Genomic DNA, 20,248 nt, shown 5'->3' with positions numbered 1-20,248 from the left:
ACCTTGTCACCACCGAGATGGCAATTTTACAGCTGGCAGCTTCAATCAAGTTGAATTTGCAGCTTGCGCTCTCTCTCTTTTTCTCTCTGCCGTGTGATGGTTTTCGAAAACGGCACCGAGACTTCCTCGTGGCTGCGCTCGGCAAAGCCTGGCAGTCAGATCCAAGGGGGGAGCTCAGCCCCCGCAGCTCAGCGGCGAGCACCGGGTCGGGCATCCCTGGTGCGCCACGAGGCTGCGGGCGCTGCCGGCCTGCGGTGCTGCTTCCCCGCATCTCCTCCTGCAGTGTGAATTATAAATGAAGCTTCTGTCTTTCTTATAAACCGGCAGCGTCTCTGGAAAGGGCTTTGTTTCTAAGCAGGTGCGTGGTGTGTGTGGGCAGGGGGTGCCCCAGGAGCCTCCTGCAGTCTGTGCCCCCACGGTCTCTGCCCCCGAGCTGTCCCCGGAACCCGGTGCTCCCCGTCCCAGCCCTTTGGGATGTTCTGTGCAGGGGGAGGTGTTACCTTTTGATATCACCTTTGGCCATTTGAGATATTTGGCTTACATTTAGATTTGGGGTGATACGCATCTAAAACCAAGGGCCCCGCGTGTGGACATAACCACAGCTTTCTGCACAATAACTGTTGGGCGCTCCTTACGTTCTGCCCCAAGCTCGTTAGTGTTTGCTCATCATCTTTAGCCTTCTCTTGTGGGGGTGAGGGTCAGTGACGTGGTGGGGGTGTCCCTTGGGGGTGTCCCTTCAGCTTTGCTTGCCTGTCCCCATGTGCAAGATGGCACGGGCGCGTTGGAGGCTTGGCACGCCATGGCAATGCAATTGGGTCTGGTGGTGGATGTAGGGTCGGGGCTGGCACTGACCCCGTGCTGTCCCGCAGGAGCAGCAGCTGGCCGAGGTGGTGGCAGCACGGCAGGGGCTGCAGGCAGACCTGGGCACCGCCATCCGGCGCATCGCCGACCTGCAGCTGGCCCTGGAGGAGCTGCGCGCCAGCGACGAGAGCGACGCCGAGAGGTGAGGCTGCGGGGCCAGGCGGGGTGCTGGCGCTGGGGGGGGCACAGCAGGGTGAGGCTGGGGGGGCTGCGGCTGCAGCCCTGCAGGAGAGGCAGCGTTTTGGCTTAAGAGCGTGTTTAGGAACAAGTCACTTCGCACTGATAAAGGGTCACATGAAAAAGTGTCACCCTTGAAATCATCTCGTGTGGCCCAGCTTAAGAGAAGCAGAAAGGATGGAGAAGGCCCAGATCACAGAGCAGCCCCCTGTTCCCTGCAGGGCTGGTGTGCCAGGCAGGCACAGAGGTGCCCGCTGCCCCTTGCTGCAGTGCCGAAACCAGCCCTGGTTTGTGCCTTCCCCTTCCTGGGCTCGGCAGGGCCCGTGGGTGTCCCCAGGCTGCGGTGTCCATGCAGCAGGTGCTCTGTTGCTGCATTTATTGATCGGAAAACCTGGCTTTGTTCAGCCACAGAAGCTGGGGGGCCTGGAGGAATCAATGCAGCTGGGCACATTAGGTGGAAGAATTTACTAGGAAAAAATGGGAAAAGTATTCTATTGAATTTTTCAGCTGTTGTGTCCACAGCCCTCCAATTTTCCCCTCTGCTACACTGCTAAAGGGGCATCCTGATAAATGGAGACAAAGTAGACAAATACATTTTTAAAAAATGCCAGGGATGTGCTTGTCATCATGCTGTGAGAAGAGATTTTTCTTTATGCAGTGATTAAACCGGGGAAGGGTGAGCGAGAAACCATGAGCTCAGAAATTCACTCCTTCATAAAAAAAAAAAAAAAAAAAAAAGGAAAGAAAAAGATTTCCAATACAATTGACACATTGCAGAGGTGAGAAGCGCTTCCCGGCAGGGACATCCTCAGCTGCTGCGTTTGGGAAAAGCGATGGGTTCTGCTTCACCCTTCAGCAGCACACACGATGCCTGACGGCACGTCCTGCAGCCATGAGCCCTGGGCAGGGTCTCTGCAATGTCACCAGCCTGAGGCCGATGACATTGTCCCCTTGTCACCAAGCTTGTCCCCTGCCCGGGGGGTGGCTTGGTGACCCTGCTGCTCCGCACAGCCCTGCTCCCCCGCGTTGGCACCAAGCTCTGACGTGGTTCCTCTGGAAAGGTTTTGGTCTGTGCCTGACCCTACTGCCCTTTGTTTGCAGCGTGCAGACGGCGCGGGACACGCTGTGCTCCAGGAGGGAGACGTGAGTGAGCCCTCGGAGCTGCTGGCTGCAGGCGTGGTCACACACAGGGCTGTCAATGATGGCTGTGTGTGCCACCACGTGCCACCATGTGCCACCATGTGTCACTGTGTGCCCCATGCTCCCACCCTGTGTGGACAGAGTGGCTTCTGTGCCAGCTCCATGTGCCCTGTGCGCCCCTGATGGTTGCGCTCTCTGTGGGTGCTCTGCTCACGCCTGCTGGGCTGCAGTGGGGCACGTTAGGCTGCTCTGCAGCCTTGGAGGGAAACAGAGACCCCAAAGGGCTCCATCCAGCCCCCAGCTGGAGCAGTCAGGGACCAGTGGGGTCAGGGACCCCCAACCCCCTCCCGGCACTAACAAGGGCTCTCCTCTCCTCTCTCCTCTCCCCGCAGGGACGCCTGCTCCAGTGTCGGCTCCATTCTGAGCCTGGAGCCTGCAGAAAGCATCCGCTCCTGGCTGGGCTCATCCGCGGGCTGCTCGTCCCCGACGGGTGCCAGCGTGGCCGGGAGCCTCTCGGCGCAGTCCATCGGGAGCCGCAGCGCCCAGGGCCAGAGGTAAGGGGCTGCCATGGGCACGGTGGGCAGTGGTGGCCTGGGGGGAGCCCCACACAGCTCTCCTCTGGGGAAACCACTGGCTCTGGGTGTCAGCTCCAGCGGATTGCAATGTGGGGAGGGGAGGAGAAGCCAGCACCCTGCGGCGAGGTGTGGGATCTCAGGGCTCTAGGTGCTCGCTGGGCTGGTGCAGCTCCAGGGTGGGTTTTGGGGTGGGCAGCGTCCTGCAGAGCCATGCGCATGGGCACGGAGCCTGGGGTGTGCAGCCAGCAGAGCCCTGCTGGTGGGAGCATGGCTGGGTGTTGGAGCCCCAGTGCTGGTCCCTTGGTGACACCAGTGTCCCCTGCGGCTCTGTCCCCACGCAGAGCACAGCCTGGCCCCAGGGCTGCTGGCACTGATCTTCTCTCCCCATAAACCTCACGGTCACACACATCTGATGGCATCTGTTGATTTCACCGTAATTTTCCCTTCCAGCTAAGATATCTTTAAGGATATTAAGGGGGAAAAAAATCAATTTGCAAACACTGCTGGTGGATCAGCCCAAACAGTTTAGCAAGAGCCTTATGTTATTAGTTCTTTAATACTTGCTCGGCGAGGAAAATACATGGCATGGCACACAGCCTGCGGTTGGGCCACTTCAGCTGAAGAAAGGCTTTGGGTGGCTTAGGGCTTGCAAGGCTCTGTGACCAACATTTGCAATCATTTTTCAAGTCCATGTATTGGTGTATTGTGAAGGTGCTTGGGGGACAGCGAAGGAGCCCCAAGGGCTGAGAGCAGCACGGGTGGCTGCCGTGAGATGGCAGAGGCACTGCCGGGCAGCACACGGGTCCTGCCATGGGTTCTCCCTTCTGTGGGTGTCCTGGTGCAGCGGGTATGGGGCTGAGGAGGGAGAAGGGAGGGGAACAAACCCGGTTTGGTGCGGCAGGTCCCACGGCGCAGCGAGGAGCACGGCGGTGGGCAGGAGGGAGCGGGGGAACCGCGGGGCTCGAGGTCGCAGCATCAAATCAAGGAAGGTAGTCGCTGCCACGCCAGGATCAGGGAAACGCTAGATGAAAGCCACTACATCAAAAACATGCTTCAAGCAGTAAAATATCCCTTGATGTATTCTCTAGAGATAATTTAAAGAGGCGATGCAGCCTATTTGAGGATTTGTACGCCATATGCTCACTTTTCGCTACCGAGGAAGCAGTCTCTGCATTTACACAGTTTTAATATGAAATATGTTAATTTTTGGTGGCGATGCTGCCGGGCTCTGAGCAAGCTGCACAGTGGCCCGAGCACTCGCGTGGCCAAACCACTGGGGCTCAGCTCCGTGCTGTGCCACAGCAGGGACGCGTGGTGGCAGGGGCTGGGCAGGAGCCACTGCCAGGGCTCTTGGTGTCCTCCTGGTGCCCACCTGGTCCGTGTCAGTGTGTGCTTTACGGGTAGGAAATCCATGCGGATGCAGCTCTCTGGCTGCCGCTCGTTGCAGACATTATCATTAATCTCCCTGCTCTCATTCCGGAAAGGTCTGTCCTCGCTGCGTGCCGTGGCTTTGTACAGTAAAATAGCTAACTATTGCCAGAATTAATTTTCTGAAGAGCAAGTCCCCTGGCAGCAGATACCTTGCATAGGCTGGAGCAGCCTGCCCAGTGCTGGGAGAAGGCAGGGCTTGGAGCAGGGCTGGGAGCAGGGCACGAGGTGACTGGGAGCTCCCCAGCACCCCCCAGCAGCGGTTCCTCCCCGTCCCCCAGCACCTTTTGGGGTCTGCTGGTCCGAGTGACCCAAACATGATTGTAAGTGCGTGGCAGTGAGTCAGGAGTTAGGGCTTATATCATGTCTCTGAGCTAAAGTGCACTGGATTTATAATGAAAGGGCAGGTTTGTAGGCTTGGGGATTAATAAAAATAACTTGCTGGGCCGACCACGGCCATTGAGAAAGGAAATTTGTACCTAGACCTGGAAATAATGTGACAATCTGGCTCTGTCCTGGGGTTAGTGAGAAGGCAAATTGCAAATCCCAGTGTGGGAGCTGTGTTTGGCTTCGCTAATCTAAGATGGAAACATTAGAGAGGAGGCTGTATGAAATGCAAACAAACAGAAGATGAGACCGGTAGGTAATAAAAACGAGATCAGCGAAACGAGCTCTTCCTTATTAAGATTCCTTTGTCTTACACAAGCACCCAGTAATGAAAAATGAATCTGCCTAGCACTTGCTTCTCTGTAGTACATATGGGATATTTCCTGAACAAACAGCTGTCAAAAGCCAGAGGAAAGAATATAAGGCTATTATCGTCAGCGTCGTGCACAGAAACGAGAGATTTGATTAACGTTTTCTTTAATTCTCTGCTATTTAAATGCTTGTACAAAATGTTGGACAGCAGAGCTAAGCCTCAATAAATATGACACACAGCAGAGACGGATAAACCTTCCGTTTTTTATTAGGAAGCAAACCCAGAACTTAATACATTAATCCTGCCTCTCGCCAGGCAGGTCGTGGCAGCCGGTCCCCAGGTGCAGGCAGGGGAGCTGGAGGACCCTAAAGGTGCTCGCACCCCGCAGCACCCACAGCCCTGGTGTGCCCTGGCACTGCTGCTATCCCCACGGGGCTGCTCGGGCTCTGTGGGGCTGATATTGCCCAGGGAGAGGTGGCAGCTCTGCTGCTGGGCTCTGGGCATTTCCCCTTCTGTCCTCATCCCCGAAACCTGGACCCCAGGTACCCGGCTGCTGGGATGTGCCACGCTTGTCTGGAAGCGATACGGCGTCAAAGCAAATGGTTATATTAGAACTGGGAGCTGCTCTGTAGATGACGGCGCGATGAGAAAATCCTCTTCTGTCAGAAATTAGGCCAATTTCTTCTCTCTCCCTGAAATGGAGTTGTCTTGGCTTTATTTATGAGCTCCCAGGAAAAGCATCCGAGCTCCACTTTTATCCCTGGTCATGTGTTGCAGTGCATGTGCGGATTTTATTGTATAAATTATTTCAACTACCATAATTGTAATCATGTTAATTGCTGTGTAATCTTCACTAATTATTGTTGTATGTCATTTGCTTTGGTGTGAATGGCATATTACAGAGTTCCTTTTGGCTCGCAGATGCCTTCAGAGCTCTGCATTGGGCCCCGAGCCTTAGGAAAGCCGCCTTCCCGGCAGCGGGGCGACGAGCGGGGTTTGCTTTGCAGCATGCTCACCCATCCCACCTCCCGCAGCATCCCCCACCACCCCAAAAAATTGGGGAGCACCACGTGAGGCAGTGAAGGCCGGGGATGCAGGGATGCTGTCCTGAGCCCTAGGGGCCGTTGGTTGCACATCAGCCCCTGGTTTGGGATGCGTGGCTGGAGGGGAGCTGTTGCAGGAAGGGGCTGGCTTGCGTTTGTGCCCCTCATTTTGCAGAAGGTAATTAACAGAAAACGAGGTGTAATTTCAGTGCCCCTGAGGCCCCAGGGCACGCAGCAGTGGAGGCTGCAGCAGGACGCTGAGGGCAGGAGCTTGGGGACAAAGCACTGAGGGGGGGGTGCCCAGGGCTTGGGGGTCTCCAGTGGGCACAAAGCCGGGCAGCCCCTGCAAAACAGCCCCCCAGCCCCCCTGCCTCATCCACGTTCTCCTGGAGAGAAGAATAACGTGATATTCTGGTCTCCAGGATGGACTTTTTGGTGGCACCCCCCCGGTTTTGGCAGCGCTGCTTCCTGTGAGGGAAGCGTTAACAGCTTCTGCTGGAAGGACTCGAGTGTTGTGGGTGCTGGAAAGAAAGAGGAAAAGTGCCAAAAGCTGAGAAATCCTGCGGCGCTTCCCCTCGCACGGTGCTTCACTGCCTGGGGGGGGTCTTCAGCTTCAGCCCTTCTGCTGGGGGCAGGGGTCTGAGCACGGGGTGGAGGTGGCCCCTTGTGCCGGGACCTGGCCCGGTGCTGGGGCTGGGTGCAGGGCTCCTGCTCGCTGCCTTCGCTCCACTGCAGGCTCCAAAGATCTCCGTAAAACAAGGAACTGCCCGTCACGCTGAGCAGAACAGTAAATTGCCGAGTGCGAGCTGGCGGTGTTCACAGCCCATTAGTGCTCCTTCCCTCCTCACTTCACTTTTATCTCGGTCTTAAAAAAACAAAGGAAGGTATCGAAGCTGACCGTTTAATTTATGAAAGCCGGCCATGCGGTACTGTTTGCAAACACGGGGGGTGACTGGAGCAACTTCCATATTCTCTTGGAAGGTTTACACCCGTTATTTATGTGGGATGCAATTTAGGATGCTAAAAACCAGCGTTACCGAAATGTCTCCAGCCATTACTCAGTTGGATGCTTCAGTGGCACTGGGCGCAGCAGCGCGGTGAGTCCTGGAGGCTGCTGCATTCCTTGCAGGAGATGAGCCCTGTGCTTCATTCTCTCCACGTGGGATATCCTGAGCAGTGTGGGGCCACTGGCGAGCTGTGGGCACGCAGCCCAGCAGGCGCTGGGGACCGAGGGGACCCGCAGTGGCTCCGTTCCCCTCCGGTGGCTGCAGTCCCTTCCCCTTGGCCGCCACGGAGTTTGTCTCGGCGTGTAAATGATTTCACGGGTCAGCAGAGCCTGGGCTGAGCTTGTCCCGTGTTGTCGCTGGGATTATCCACTCTCACCCCGTTCCCATGGCGACGCGAGCCTTTCCCTGGGCAGGATGCTTTTCTCCTGCTGATGGAAACCCTGACACATCCTGCACATCGCAGCCTGCTCACCTCCCGGAGAGCTGTTTGCATTTAGGTTCTGCTGCTTCACCCCATCCTTCCCTGTCTTTTTCTCTCCTTTTTGGTGCCAGACACACTTGGACCCAGGAAGCCTTTCCAGGTCCTGGTCCCCCGGGGTGCTTTCTGGCTGAGCGAGGGCCAGGCGGTGCCGAGGGGCTCCCAGCAGCGGGCTCAGCCCCTGCCAACCTGCGGTGCTGGTGGGCGCCCGCGCTCCCCGTCTCACCGGCACGCGGCTGAGAGCGAGCAGCCTATAGATAGTAACTGGCTATCATTGAGCTAAAATTACACACTGCGCAGCGCTGCAGAGTGTCGGCTTTATTTCAGACGTGCCCTGGCAAAGCAGCCCTTTGCCTTTCCCTGCAGTGGCACAGGCAGGAAATCCATTTCTTCAGCCCTTCACGCCAACGTAGGTGATGGGGTGAGCGCGCAAAGTGTCACAGCTGGGGCTCGGTGTCACTGGTGACACCAAGACAGTGAGTGAAGCCCCCTCCCCACCTCTGAGCATCAGGTCTGCAAGGACAGGGACGGGCTTGGTGCAAAATAGCCCTTTCACAGCCTGCAGGCACCAAGATCTGTCTCCTGGAGAAGGAATTCAGCACCCGTGGTGCCTGTGGGGACGTTCCCTGGGGACGTGCCGTGTCATGAGGTGGTGGTGGTGGGCGGTGGCGTTGCCCTTTCTGCTGCTCGATGTCTGCGCTCAGTGCAGGCTGCCGGAGCCATATGTGCCAAGCCGATGCCATCCCCAGTGTAGCACCACGCTCCTGCTTACGACCCCGTGGGCCCGCCGGGGTGAGGGCTGTGTTTCAGGGGCACAGCACCCCCGCGGTTCCTGCCATTCGTGGTGCCACTGCTTGCAGGGTGAGCTTCCAGCCCCGCACCATCAGGCTCACTGCTGACAGCTGCTCTTCAAAGAGCAGATTTTCCCCCAAAACTGCATTTGCTTGGAGAGGAAATCTGTGCTGCTGGGCGGAGTGCTGCTGGGCGGAGAGGGGCTCTGCCAGCCCCTGCCCAGCTCATGCTCAGAGCCCCTCTTTGCAAAGCAAACCCTGCTCCGTCCCCACGTGGAAGGAGCTCGTCCCTCGGCTTGTGCTCTGCCTGGGGCTGGGCGTTGGTTCTGCTCCTGCACTTCCTGGTGGTTTTTCCTTCCCCGAGGAGCACTGGTGCAACATGACCTACGGTAATATTAAGAGGTATTCAGGCTGCTCTGTGAATTTGAGAATAATCTTTGGTTTGGGCAAAAACAAAAGAAGTCCTCTATTTTGCTATAAGCTGACAGGAAGGAAGGATTTTTGGAGGTGTTTGTTGCTTTGGCAGAGCTGAAGTTGGTGATGCCGTACACTTTGTGCCATGGAGTCAGCTGCTTTGGTTTGCTCAGAGTTATTTAAGATAAAATCTTCGGTCACTGCTGAACTTCTCGATGCTGCAATGAGAGTTTATTTGGAGATTACCGTGCAAATGTCAGCTTTTTGCCGCTCACGCATGGCCTTGCTGAATGACATTATGCATAGTGGAAACCACGCTGCTTAAACTCACGTGGCTCTCTGTCGTTTAGGGGGAGCAGAGACACGGCAGAGCCAGCACCCACCCGGCCGGGCTCTTCGCTGAGCACCACGAGGTCTGTTGATGCTGGGGACCTGGGGACAGCTGCGAGTCCTTTGCTTGGTGCTAGAAGACGGGAATACGGAAAGCCTCCCGCAAATGAAGAGGATCTGGCAGGCCCAAAGCAGCCAGGGGATAAAGCAGGAGCGAGGTCCCCCCTGGTGCCACGGCGGGGGCTCTCGCCCGCCCTGGATGGGAGGACCCCCAGCCCAGCATCTCCTCCGGTGCCGAGGGGTGCGCGCTCCCCGCTGCCCAGCGCCTCGGCCGCGCTCTCTGACTATGTGGGGGAGCTGCGCAGGAGAAGGGGAGCGGAGCGGGAGCAGGGCCCGCTGCAGCTGGAGGACACCCCTGCCCTCCCCATCTACCGCACCACTGGTGCCGCTGCCCTGCGGCGCTGCCGGGTGCAGCCAGAGGTGGCCGAGTCCCCGGGGGACTTGAGCACGGATCAGCCCGGGGCAAGCGGCGGAGCCGGCAGCAGCCTCCTGCGCTCCAGCAGCCTGCGGAGCATGGCCTGGGAGCCGGCGGAGCCGGGGGAGCCGGCACGCTCCCCGGTGCTGAGAAGAGCCTCCAAATTCGGCTCCTGTGATTCCCTTCTGCTCTCGCTGGGCAGCTCTGGCCGTGGCCTCAGCTCGGCAGCCACGGGGATGGAGCCACTCGGGGCGCCCCGGACGAGGCCGTGGAGGAGCTGCCTGGAGCCATCGGCGGAGGAAGGAGGGGAGGCATCGGGCTGGGCCTCCCTGAGCTGTCGGAGCGCACGGTCCAGCCCCGGGCTGGGCGAGGGGCAGGGGGATGACCCCAGTGGCTGGAAGATGCCCACCCTCAGCTTCGAGAGGAGAACTGGCCCCGACCTGGACGAATTCCTCCCGGCCATCCGGAAATCCCGCTCCACGAGCAGCCTGGCCAAGCCCGGCAGGGACAGACGGGACGGCCACCGGCCCCTGACCGTCCGCTTCGAGGACGAGGCCATCGCGGGTGGCTCGGCCTCCTCCAGGAGCAGGAGCACGGTGCAGCCTGGCCTGGCCCCCGGGGGGGACGCCGGCACCCTCTCCGACTCCGACTCCTCCTCGGGCTCCGTCCGCTCCTCCAGGAGCGCCGACAGCATCAAGCGCCGGCCGCGGAGGCCGGACGGGGAGGGCTGCAGTGGCAAAGGCACCACCGAAAGCAACGTGGAGAGCCTCCGAGCGGAGGCAGAAGGGAAGGAGGATGACGTGAGCAGCATCATGAGGAAATACCTTGGAAAAGAGTGAGGTAATCACATGAATCTGTGAGATGTGCCCAGCCCCTGGGTGCCCCGAGCATGGAGCAGCGATGGCAGGGTTGCCCCTGAGCTGCTGCCCTCCAGCCCATGCTGCCCCAACCCCACGGGGTGTCCACTGTGCTCCCCCAGACTTCCCAAAAACACCATCCCCTAGCTCCTGCCACACAACCCCACAGACACATCCTGCTGTCTGGGCGCTCAGCCCTGTGGCTGTGCTCGTCTGCTGAGCTTGAAATTTGCCTCGCCTCGACACCAAAGGTCACCCCCCCCCAGAGGTGGCAGCTCGATTTTGTCAGGCTCACATCTTGTAGTTAGCAATTGTCTGTGACAACCACTTGGATCCAATTTTTGGATTACAACTGACACTTGGCGAATCAGGATTTATTGCTGCAATCCAGGTTTGAAAGCAAAGTCCCTAATGAATGCACCGCAACTGTAATTAAGTGTTTAAAATAGATTAGAAAAACATTTTGTAAAACCGTTGCCTTTAGATGAACTTATTGGGTGTCAAGCTGTGACCAAATTGACTAAGCCAACACAAGGAGGGAGCATGTGTTAATAAAGCATTTCTTTCCAGGAAGCAACATTTGCATAATGAGTGCCCCACTCAGCGCAGCCTGGCGCAGCGAGCTGCACTCACCGGCCCCTTACCCGAGCGAGGAGCTGCCACCAGGCAGACACTGCCCCGCGCTTAGCAAGGGCATCAGATGGGAAACGTAATTTAAGCAGGGAATGAAAGTGGCTCCCCAAAAGCCAGGAGATGGTTTTACACCTGATGAGACCCTTTTGGGTTTAATTACGTTCTGGTTTCTATGTGCTCCCGGTCTATTCCATGTAACTGCGGGTGCACTCAGGGTCAGCCATGGGGAGAAGTACTTTTCTTCTCCTGCAGTAGCTCGGCTGCCCGAGGTGTCTCACCCCACTGTACACGGCTCAGAGTTAAGCAAAACAGCCAAAGGATGCTTTTGGGGCTGGGTGTGAAATGCAGTGCCAGCAGAGCGGAGCATGAGGGCTGGTCAAACCGAGCTGCGTGGTGAAGAGCACGTTGCAGGATCTCACTCCCTGTGTAAGTTTTTCTTCTATTTTTAGTTTCCAGAAGCTGAGACTGTATCTGAAGCTTTTATAATTCCATTCGTATTTGAAGCTGGGCACGGCCGAGGTTCCCCAGCTCCTGCCCGCTGGGACACCTGCCCACGTCCCCAACACCAAGGACAGCGACGTGGTGCCTGTTGTGGAGGGAGGCTGCGTTCCCGTGTCTGCTTGGTTTTTACACAATAAAGGATTTGCTTCTTTGACCCAAGCCTTCTCTTTCCTAGACGAGCCACAGCCTCATGTGTCAGGTGTTTGTGGCACGATACGGGTAAATGCATGACTGTCCCCATCAGCACTTGGCTAGAAGGCTCACACCAGGGTGCACAGCCCCGTGCGCCCCTTGGAGCAGCATTTTTAAGGTGAATTGGGCAGGATTCAGCATTTTGCCTTGCCTTTTGGATTCCTCATATTTCTTTCTAATTTAAGCCAAGCCATTGCAGCAAGAAGCACTTTCCTTGTCACAGATGAATGTGAAGCCGCCGTCTCCGGGTTCACGTCAGCACTTTACTCAGCCTCGCGCGCGCTGTGAGCAGTTTCTCACCCCCAGCCAGCGCCACGGTGCCAGCAGTCTGGGGGATTTGGGTGCAGCCCCGCAGCCTCAGGGTCTCTCTGCTCACACTGTTGAAATGAAGGACTCGGAGCTGCTGCTTCCCATCTCCCTGCTGCTCCTGGGCATGGGGTGCGTGCAGTGCCACCGCCCAGTGCCCCCCGCTCCTGGGCATGGTCCAGGAGCTGCAGCAACCCCCGTGAGGTGCCCAGTGCATTCATGCAGGAACCAGCCACCAAAGCCACTGCAAAGTGAGGAGCACCCAGCACCGGGGTGTCCAGCCCTGGTGGGCACCGTCCTGCCTCCCGTCTGTGACGTCTGACCTGGAATATTGGGTGGCTGAGGTGTCTGCTCGCAGTTTGTAATCTAAAATTGGTACATGCAAATAACTGAATAATCTGAAAGAGCTGCATAAACGGCTCATTATTGGTGGAAGCTGCACAGATGAGTCCTTTGACACTGAGCTTTGTGTCTGGAATTACCACAGCACGCTGCTGCGGCGGGGTGCTGGACGTGGAGCTCTTCCTATTTAAACGTGCAGAAGGGAAGCGGGTTTGTGTGCAGTAACATACAGACCTTGTCTTTTTATTCTCTTTCCTTCTGCTTTCGCTTTGCAGGACACAAATGAAATTGCTCTGTCACTTGCAATGGCTGCACACATCCTTTCACAGGGAAAAAATGATGTTTGGACGGGAGCCTTTCAGGCTGAGTCCCGAGAATTGTTTGTCCTTGAGACGCCTGCTGCAGGAGAGGCAGCGAGAGCGAGCGACCGGCAGCTCCGGCCGGCAATAAACACCACGCTGTGCAGCACGGGGTGTAAAAACGCCCGTCAGCCACAGCTCCCATAGCACAGGAGACAAGAAACCGATGGCCGGAGCAGCCAGGGGCAGCAGCACAGCAGTTTATGGCCCGCAGCAGGACAGGAGCAGTTTGCATTGCCCCTATATTTCAGCCCCCTGGGCTGCTTTGGGCCACCCAGCGCAGGGCTCCTCTTTGCCCCTGGGCTCGGGGACTGCCTTGTTGTCAGCCCCACTGGGGGCACCGCCAGCCCCCGGCACGGCAGCCGTGGGGAGATGGCTCCACAGCAGCCAGAGCAGCGCCAAGCAGCAGAGGCCGCCAAGTTTCTAATTAATATAATTAAAGCACGCGCTTTGCTTCCAGTGGGTGTGCTTCCTGCGAGCATCCATCAGGGAAACGAGCTCCACAAAGAGCTCCTTCCTTTGTGAGACGCTCGTATTTCAGGACTGGCAGTGCCCAAACCCATCCTGCTGCTGACGGCAGCGATGGGTGCGGTGATGGGTGCTGGACCCGGCTGGTCCCCTGCTGTCAGACTGTCCTCAGCCCAACCCTCCCATACCCGGTGGGTAACTGAGCACCAGAACAGGGAGATAGGTGGGCTCCTGCCTCACTCCATGCAGCACCCAGCTTGGCTGGGTCTGGTCCCCCGGTCTCCGTCCTCTCCCTGCCCCCTGAGCCCCCAGTCCCTGCGTGCCCCTCTGTGCCATGGCAGCAGGGAGCAGGCGCTGGGTGCAGGGAGATGCTTCATGGTCCCCTCTAATGTTCTTAGGGAAGTCGGGATCTACATTTCTAACACTTGCTAATATCTGGGCAGAGTGTGTAAGCTGCTGATCAAACAAATAAGCTGCTTTTCCCCGTGCCTGCAGCCTGCTCCCACTGAAATCTCTCCGCTTTGATTCCTAACACTCTTAATGTGATCACCAAGAGGCATCTCCTCGCCTTGCCATGGCCACGGGGCCTGGGAAGGGAACACTTGGGGCTGCCAGGCTTGTCCTGCTCGCTGGTGGCCCCAAGAGCCACGAGGAGGGGCAGGGGGCATCCCCCCGGCCGGGCGGCTGCCAGCTCGCCCAGCGCCGCCTCCCACCCGCGTGCCACCAGATTCAATTTCACGCCCATTGGATGCGCTGAGCTAATACCCAACTGCTGCGTGCACACAGCCTCTCTGCCCGTTAAACGTCTCCCTTCCAAAAGGGAGATATAATTGAAGTTATTCCTCCTGCAGGCAGTTCAACAGGCATGGAAACCTCCTCTTTCTACCCTAAATGTCTGCCATTGTGGCCGGTCTTGCGCTCCAGGGCCTCACTCCTCGGCAGCTCTGGCAGCAGCCAAGCCCCCATCCCTTGCAGCAATCTGCTGGTAACATCAAACGGGCTTGGGAATTCACCCTGCAATGAGGTGGGGGCATGGCTGGGTTGCTGTGGCACAGCTGGATGGGAAACAAATGTGGCCTGGGCCCTCCAAAGCGGTGTGTCTGTGGCCATCCTTCCACCCAGCAGCATGGGGTTGGTGTCTCCACATCACCCTATGGATGATGTCCCTGCACCCTGTGGGGCTCTGAGGGTGGCTCGGTCCCTGCAGAACCCCCCCAGCACCCAGGACGAGGCTGTCTGGAGGCAGCAGGGCGCACACACCCTGCAGGGCTCCCTGCTGCTCGCCTTGCTCCGTGCGTCGGGGCCGAGCTGCCGGCAGATTTGGGGCCATCTGTCAGACTGGTTTTGTTGTGCCAGGGCTAGGGCTGGCTGTCACCCTGCCCGAAGCCCTGCTAGAGCTGCTGCATCAGCGTGAGCCAGCCCAACCCCTCCTGCAGTGCTGGTGGCAGCGGCGCACGGAGCTCCAGAGGGGCTCCCGGCACAGCCCGGTGCGCTTGGGGCATTTGGGGAATATTTAAACCCTGCCACGTGCTCGCATGCTGCTGCCCTGTGCGTGCTGGCTGGGCTACAAGCAGGAGGGCATTTCCCTCGGGCTGGGGCTGGGTTGGTCTGTGTGTGTCTCAACTTGAAAGGTGCAGAATGTGCTGTGTGCTTTGGGTGAATGATGAGCTGTGTGCGTTATGGAGGTGCCTGGTATGTCATCAGAAGCCTGCTCCATTAGGAAAAACACAGTGTGATTATCTTCGTTCCATTTTCCACTTCTCACTAAAGGCAATTTTGCCTGAACTCTGCTATTGTTATAATTGATTTTTTCTTTTCTTTTCTTTTTTTTTTTTTAATTTGTATTTTTCTGAATGTGGTGCCATGCAGGACGTTCCCCTGGGTACCCAGAGAGAATGTTTACCAGCGGCTCACTGATGTGCCTCCTTGCTCGTTGAGCAAAATCACTGCGGGCTGCAAGGCAAACTCAATACAATTACATTTCACCAGGCAGTTAGAGGTCACTTCTAATAACTTGTACTGTGCTAATGAATGTACGTGGTGGCTGCTTTACTACTCTGTGCTGTGAGGCCTGGTAGCAGGGCATGGCCCCTCCTCCAGCACCCAGGAGCAGAGGGAGCCACGGCCGGGGCTGGAGGAGGTGAGGGATGTGAGGGATGCTTGCACAGCTCTGGGGGAGGTTTTTGGGGGTCAGAGTGGCAGCACCCTGACCTGCGCCCTGCAGGGATGCCCAGGGCTTCAGATAGTGCTGGCGCCAGGATCCAGCCTGAAAGCAGGTCCTACACCCACCAGCTGCTCACCAAGGAACACGACAAAGCTGTGCGAGAAGCGTGAGTGCAAGAAGTGCCAGAGGCAGCCCCCACCGCTGGGCTCCCCACTGCTAAACCAAGTGGGGACCCGAGTGGGGACCCTGCCGGCCTTGTGCTGCTTGTGGCACAGCCGAGGGGCGCTGCTCCCAGCACAGCCCATGGTTCTCATGCTGTTTTTCCACGGTTTGCTGTCAAGCTGCTCGCCTGAGTGGAAAGTGCTGTATTTCTCTGAGTTGCAGCCCTGGAAGAACAGCCAGAGCTTAATTACAGCAAAAGGTCCTTGTGCTGGTGCGGCGCATTGCGAACCAGCTGGTGAGAAAAGTTTCCACAATAGGAACCTTTCCAGAGTAATGTCCTGGCATTAGGGGGCCCTGGAAGAGATGGAGGGTTTTAAAGGGAAGAAGAAAAACAGCAGAAGAAAATAACTACCCCCAGGTTCATTTGCATTCCTATTGCGGAGCGTCAGCATTGCGATACAAATTCAATCCACCCAGACATCACTTATAGGAACAACTGCAAAATCCAAAACTGGGGCAAACTGTTGATGCCGAAAATGTTTTTTTAAAATGAATATTAATGTTCTCGTCTGCGGGGCTGCTGGCTCGAGAGGCTGAGGAAGAAGAACTGCGCCTTGGGAGATGGCCCCGTGGAGATCGCTGTGCCCTGCAGCTGTGAGAGGAGACGATCACACTTCTGCTGTGTTTTGCTGTCACATTAAAAATAGCTCAAAGTCTTGTTACTGGAAGACAGAGATCGCGGGGCTTGGTACCTGTCCACTTTGATTACTTTCCAGCAGCACGAGCTTTGTCAGCTACCATCCGACAGGACAAAACTGTTCTGCTCTGCAGACGTTCCCCAGCTCTCCTCTCGCCAAGGTGGGGTCTGCTCGGAGCTGGCGGGCACGGCACTGCAGGAGAGGGTGCAGGGGGGGTGCAGGAGCCCCCCAGGGACCTGGGCAGGTCAGGGAGCCTGGGCAGGGGGAGCACAGGTCAGCATCCAGGGCAAAGGGGCTCTGAGCTGAAAATGTGGACATGTGCTTCATGGAAAGCTCCAGGAAAGCAAAATTTGGAGGTGAAGGAATGGCAGAAAACAGACAGATTTTTTCGTGTGAAATTCAGTGAAAAGATGACTGCGAGTTTCGCGGAGCGCAAGCTGTGCAGCTTTGATAATTAATTAATATTTACAGAGGGCTTTGGGCTCCTCAGATGGAAGGTGTGGAGCACAATTACCTGATGGATGGCTGGTGACAGCGCCCAAGGATGGGCGTTCATGGGATGGGAAGCCACGGGAGGCACCTGGCCATAGGGCATCCCTCTGACATCCCCGACCCCTGGCCAGGCAGGGGGGCAGCAGCCCCCACACTCAGCAGAGTGGTGCTCAGCAGCCCCGGAATGGAGCCGGCCCTCCCCTCCGCCGGGGCTGAGCTGTACACCCTTGAAGTGGTTTCGCATTAACGTTGCCAATTGCAGTTTTGAGCCCAAAACACCCCACAAATTTAATTATTTATTCATATGAAATGTGCTTACAATTACAAAAGGGATTCACTTAATTGAAAGTGCAGCCAGCGTTTTAATAAAACTATAAAAGGGTGAAACGTGCATAAATGGAAGGAAAGTGTTTAATCTCAGAGAGATTGCTTGATGCTGGAGAGTGCGTTTCGCTCCCAATATAGCTAAGCAAATAATATTGAGATCCCACGAGCAAAGAGATATTTTTATCTTTTTGCTCAAGCCCTAGGTTTAAATTTGACATTATAATTGTGAATTATGGTGGTTCATTACCATAGCTACAGGAGGCTTTGGCCAGCTAGCGGCTCGCCTGGCTGATGTCTGTCGCATGCCGGCTGTGCGCCGTCCTGTCCCTGCAGCGGGGGACGAGGAACGAGGGACAAGGGGCAAGGGACAAGGGATGAGGGATGAGGGACACCCCAAGGGTCACCCAGCTGGGCATGGTGCCCCAGCCTGCTGCTCTCCCCTCTCATCGGGGCTGTTCTTAGGAAGGGGCTGGGGGACCCCAGGACCTGCACTCGCTTCCCAGCCACAGGTGCTGCCGTGGCCGCACTGAGATGCGGGGACGGGATGGGAGCTGCTGGTTTGGGCACTGGGGGTGCTCAGCGAGAGCATGCCCAGGCTGCACAGCCTCAGGAGACAGAGCAGAGAAGTGGCTGGTTTGCACAGCACCCCGCGTGCTGCACGGGGAGGTGCTGGGCAAGAGCTAAGGCAAATCAAGCCCTCTGCCCGCCTGCTTGGTGCCGTGCCAGGCGCGAGGGGCAGCGCATCCTCCATGAAGCCTTTGGTAGCTCCCAACAGTCAATTAATCCTTTTCTTGTTAATACCACAGAGCAGCTTGTCTGGGCTGCGAGAGCCTGTCTGCTTCCCGATGAATAATACAGCGCAGCGGGGAGGTTGCTCAGGAATTATGTAGTGATTATAATTAGCGTGGCGAGTGGGAACGCGGGACACGGAGGGGAGCTCGCGCACCCGTGCGGCTACATGGGGGGGGGGATGAGCTGCTGCCCTCGCTGCTGGGGGGGATGCTGCTGGGGGGGATGCTGCTGGGGAGGGCCTGCCAGAAATGCCCCCTCCTTCCTCCAGCCAGCAGCCAGCAGAGGTCCTGGGTACCCTGCGCAGGACCGACCGCCTCTCCTAATGCTCCTGGAAAACCCAGCTGCCCCGTCCAGCCCCTGGGGTGGTGCCGGGCCTCCAAGCATGGGATCTGTCCCTGCCTGGGCTATGAGATGGGCACAGCCACTGCCAGCAGGGACAAGTCCTGGCTCCAGGTGGATCCTGCTCGCTGTGTGGGTGCCCTGGGAGCCGCTCAAGCCACGTTTCCACAGCCCCAAGCTGATTTCATAACCGGTGCTAACACAGCTGGACCACTGGGGCAGGGGAGTGGGTGGGAGGGGAGGGTGAGGGCGAGTCCTGGCTCTCACTTTCACAGAGATTAACCGGGGAGCATGCACAGAAATCCCTGACGGCCACAGCCTCCTGCCCTCTGTGCAGGCTGATATTTCTGCTGGGCCGCAGTGATGCGACCATCAGCGATCATGGGGCATGGATCAGCAGGGGGGCAGCAGCCGGCCCTGCACCCTGGTGGGGTGGGCAGCACGGGGTGGGGGTCGGGACAGGGCTCCCCCCGACTGCATGGGTGCTGCTCCGACCCCACAGGCACCACGCTGGCTGTGCCCAGCCAGCAAATCCCCGGGATTTCACAGCGATTAGGAGCATTAGCAGCAGCTGTGCAGGGGTGACCACTTTGACTTTGCAGGTCTGCAGCCTCCTGCTGCTGCTGAGACCTTGAAGAAATTGTCACAGGACGGCCCTTGGCTGCTCTTGCTGCCAGGCTTATCCTAAATCCCTGCCCAGCAGCGCAGGCTGGAGGGAAGGAGCTCTGCTTTTGGGCTTCTGTGCCGAGATCCCTCCTGGCTGGTGCTGCTTCTGCCTCCTCTCCTGCTCCAGTCTGCAGATGAGGATCCTGCAGGGCTCCTGCACAGCACAGCAGGTTTGGCTGGGGAAATCTCCCCGCACAGGCAGCGCGTGGAAACGAGCCCTTTGTTTGCAGCAAAAGCCGGGGGTTTGGAGGCTCCTCCTCAGAGCCGCTGCTGTCTGGCAGAGACATCACCCTCCAGGAAGCCAAGGGGGGAGAAGCAGAAGCGAGGTTAGGAACACAGAGCTGGCAGTTTGGGGTGCTGCGGCCGGGCTGTGTGCAGGGGAGGCAGTCGGGTCCCTCTGGGGACCCCCAGGGCCAGCTCTGCAGAGGCGTGAAGGAGCAGCCAGCTGCACAAAGCCGTCCTCGTCCCTGACACGGCGTGGAGTGGTCGTGGCTCAGCACCCTGCCCCAGCAGCTCGCGGTAATTGGGATCGCACTCGTCAGTGCTGCCCCGACAGCGGTGCCAACGCTGCAGCTGCTGAGCGACGCCTCTGCAAAGCGGCTGTGAGCACCTGCAGGAGCCCCCCCGGCACACAGCAGCCTTCCCGTGCTGCCACGCGTCCCCGGAGCCCTGCGAGGCGGTGCCAGACTGCGGGGAGCTCCCCACAAAGCCGGGATCCCAGCTCTCCAGCTGAGGGGCTGCTGCTGGCAGCCTGAGCTCGGGCAGCGTGGTTGCGTTGTGTGTTGAGGGGAGTTGCTGTAACCAAGGAGATTGGCGACTCGGGAAACGACGAGCCCCACGTCCCGGGGCTTTTCTTCATCGCTGCGCTCGCACGGCACTGCGCCCTGCTTGATACCAAGGCTGCAGACAGCGCAGCCCTTTGCGTGGAGAGGCTGTTCATTAAAAGGCACGCTCAGCTGGAACCTGCTGATAAACAGAGATGGAAAACTTTGAAAATCGGTGCTGAAATTCCCTGCGTTCCTCTATTTGCAAAACTTGCAGCTCAAGTGCAAAAAGCACCAGGCCATCTCCGAGGCAGCGCGTGCTGGCATCACACCGAGGAGCTCACCTGGCAGATACAGATCGCCAGGAAACTCCTCTCTGGAGCTTGGGAAGGAAAGCCATTATTTAAACGTGAATTTGTTGCGTGGGCTCGCCTGCAACAAAGCAGGAGTGTGGAGGTGTGGAAGGAATTACTGCTGTATTTAATCACGCCGTAATTACAGGACTAAGCTCAGCGGAGCAGCTCCGTGGTTGACTTTGCTGCCCAGCTCGGCCCCAGCTCACACAGGGGTCTGAGCGGTTTGACCCCAAACACTCGGGGACAGCTTTGGATCGAGCACGGCCTCTGCAGCCCCGGGCAGACGGACAGGATCTGGCCCTAAGGCTTCAGCCACACTCATCCAAACGTGGCTGCACTGAATTTAAGGCCAGAGGGATGCTGCAGGGCCCAGGACAACAGCCCAGCACAGGTGATTTGATTCTTCCTGTC

The 20,248-nt window shown here is 57.7% G+C and overlaps 1 protein-coding gene across 4 annotated transcripts in view; it reads left to right on the top strand.

Moving 5' to 3' along the window:
- The window catches only part of MYO18B (myosin XVIIIB), a 55,965-nt gene extending 44,401 nt beyond the window's left edge, over positions 1-11,564 (top strand). For 2 of the 4 annotated variants that reach the window (XM_068653578.1, XM_068653576.1), the window contains exons 40-44: positions 870-1,003; positions 2,140-2,181; positions 2,571-2,732; positions 8,965-10,259; positions 11,359-11,564. In XM_068653578.1, coding sequence (XP_068509679.1) covers positions 870-1,003; positions 2,140-2,181; positions 2,571-2,732; positions 8,965-10,258 — 1,632 coding nt within the window. In that variant the 3' untranslated portion in view covers position 10,259; positions 11,359-11,564. The other 2 variants (XM_068653577.1, XM_068653579.1) reach the window with 2 other exon arrangements.
- The last annotated feature ends 8,684 nt before the right edge of the window (positions 11,565-20,248 follow it).

Source organism: Anas acuta, chromosome 17 (genome assembly GCF_963932015.1).
Source record: "Anas acuta chromosome 17, bAnaAcu1.1, whole genome shotgun sequence".
Classification (NCBI taxonomy): Eukaryota; Metazoa; Chordata; class Aves; order Anseriformes; family Anatidae; genus Anas; species Anas acuta.
The sequence above is the reverse complement of the archived record's forward strand: the minus strand, read 5'-3'. Positions and strand labels throughout refer to the sequence as shown.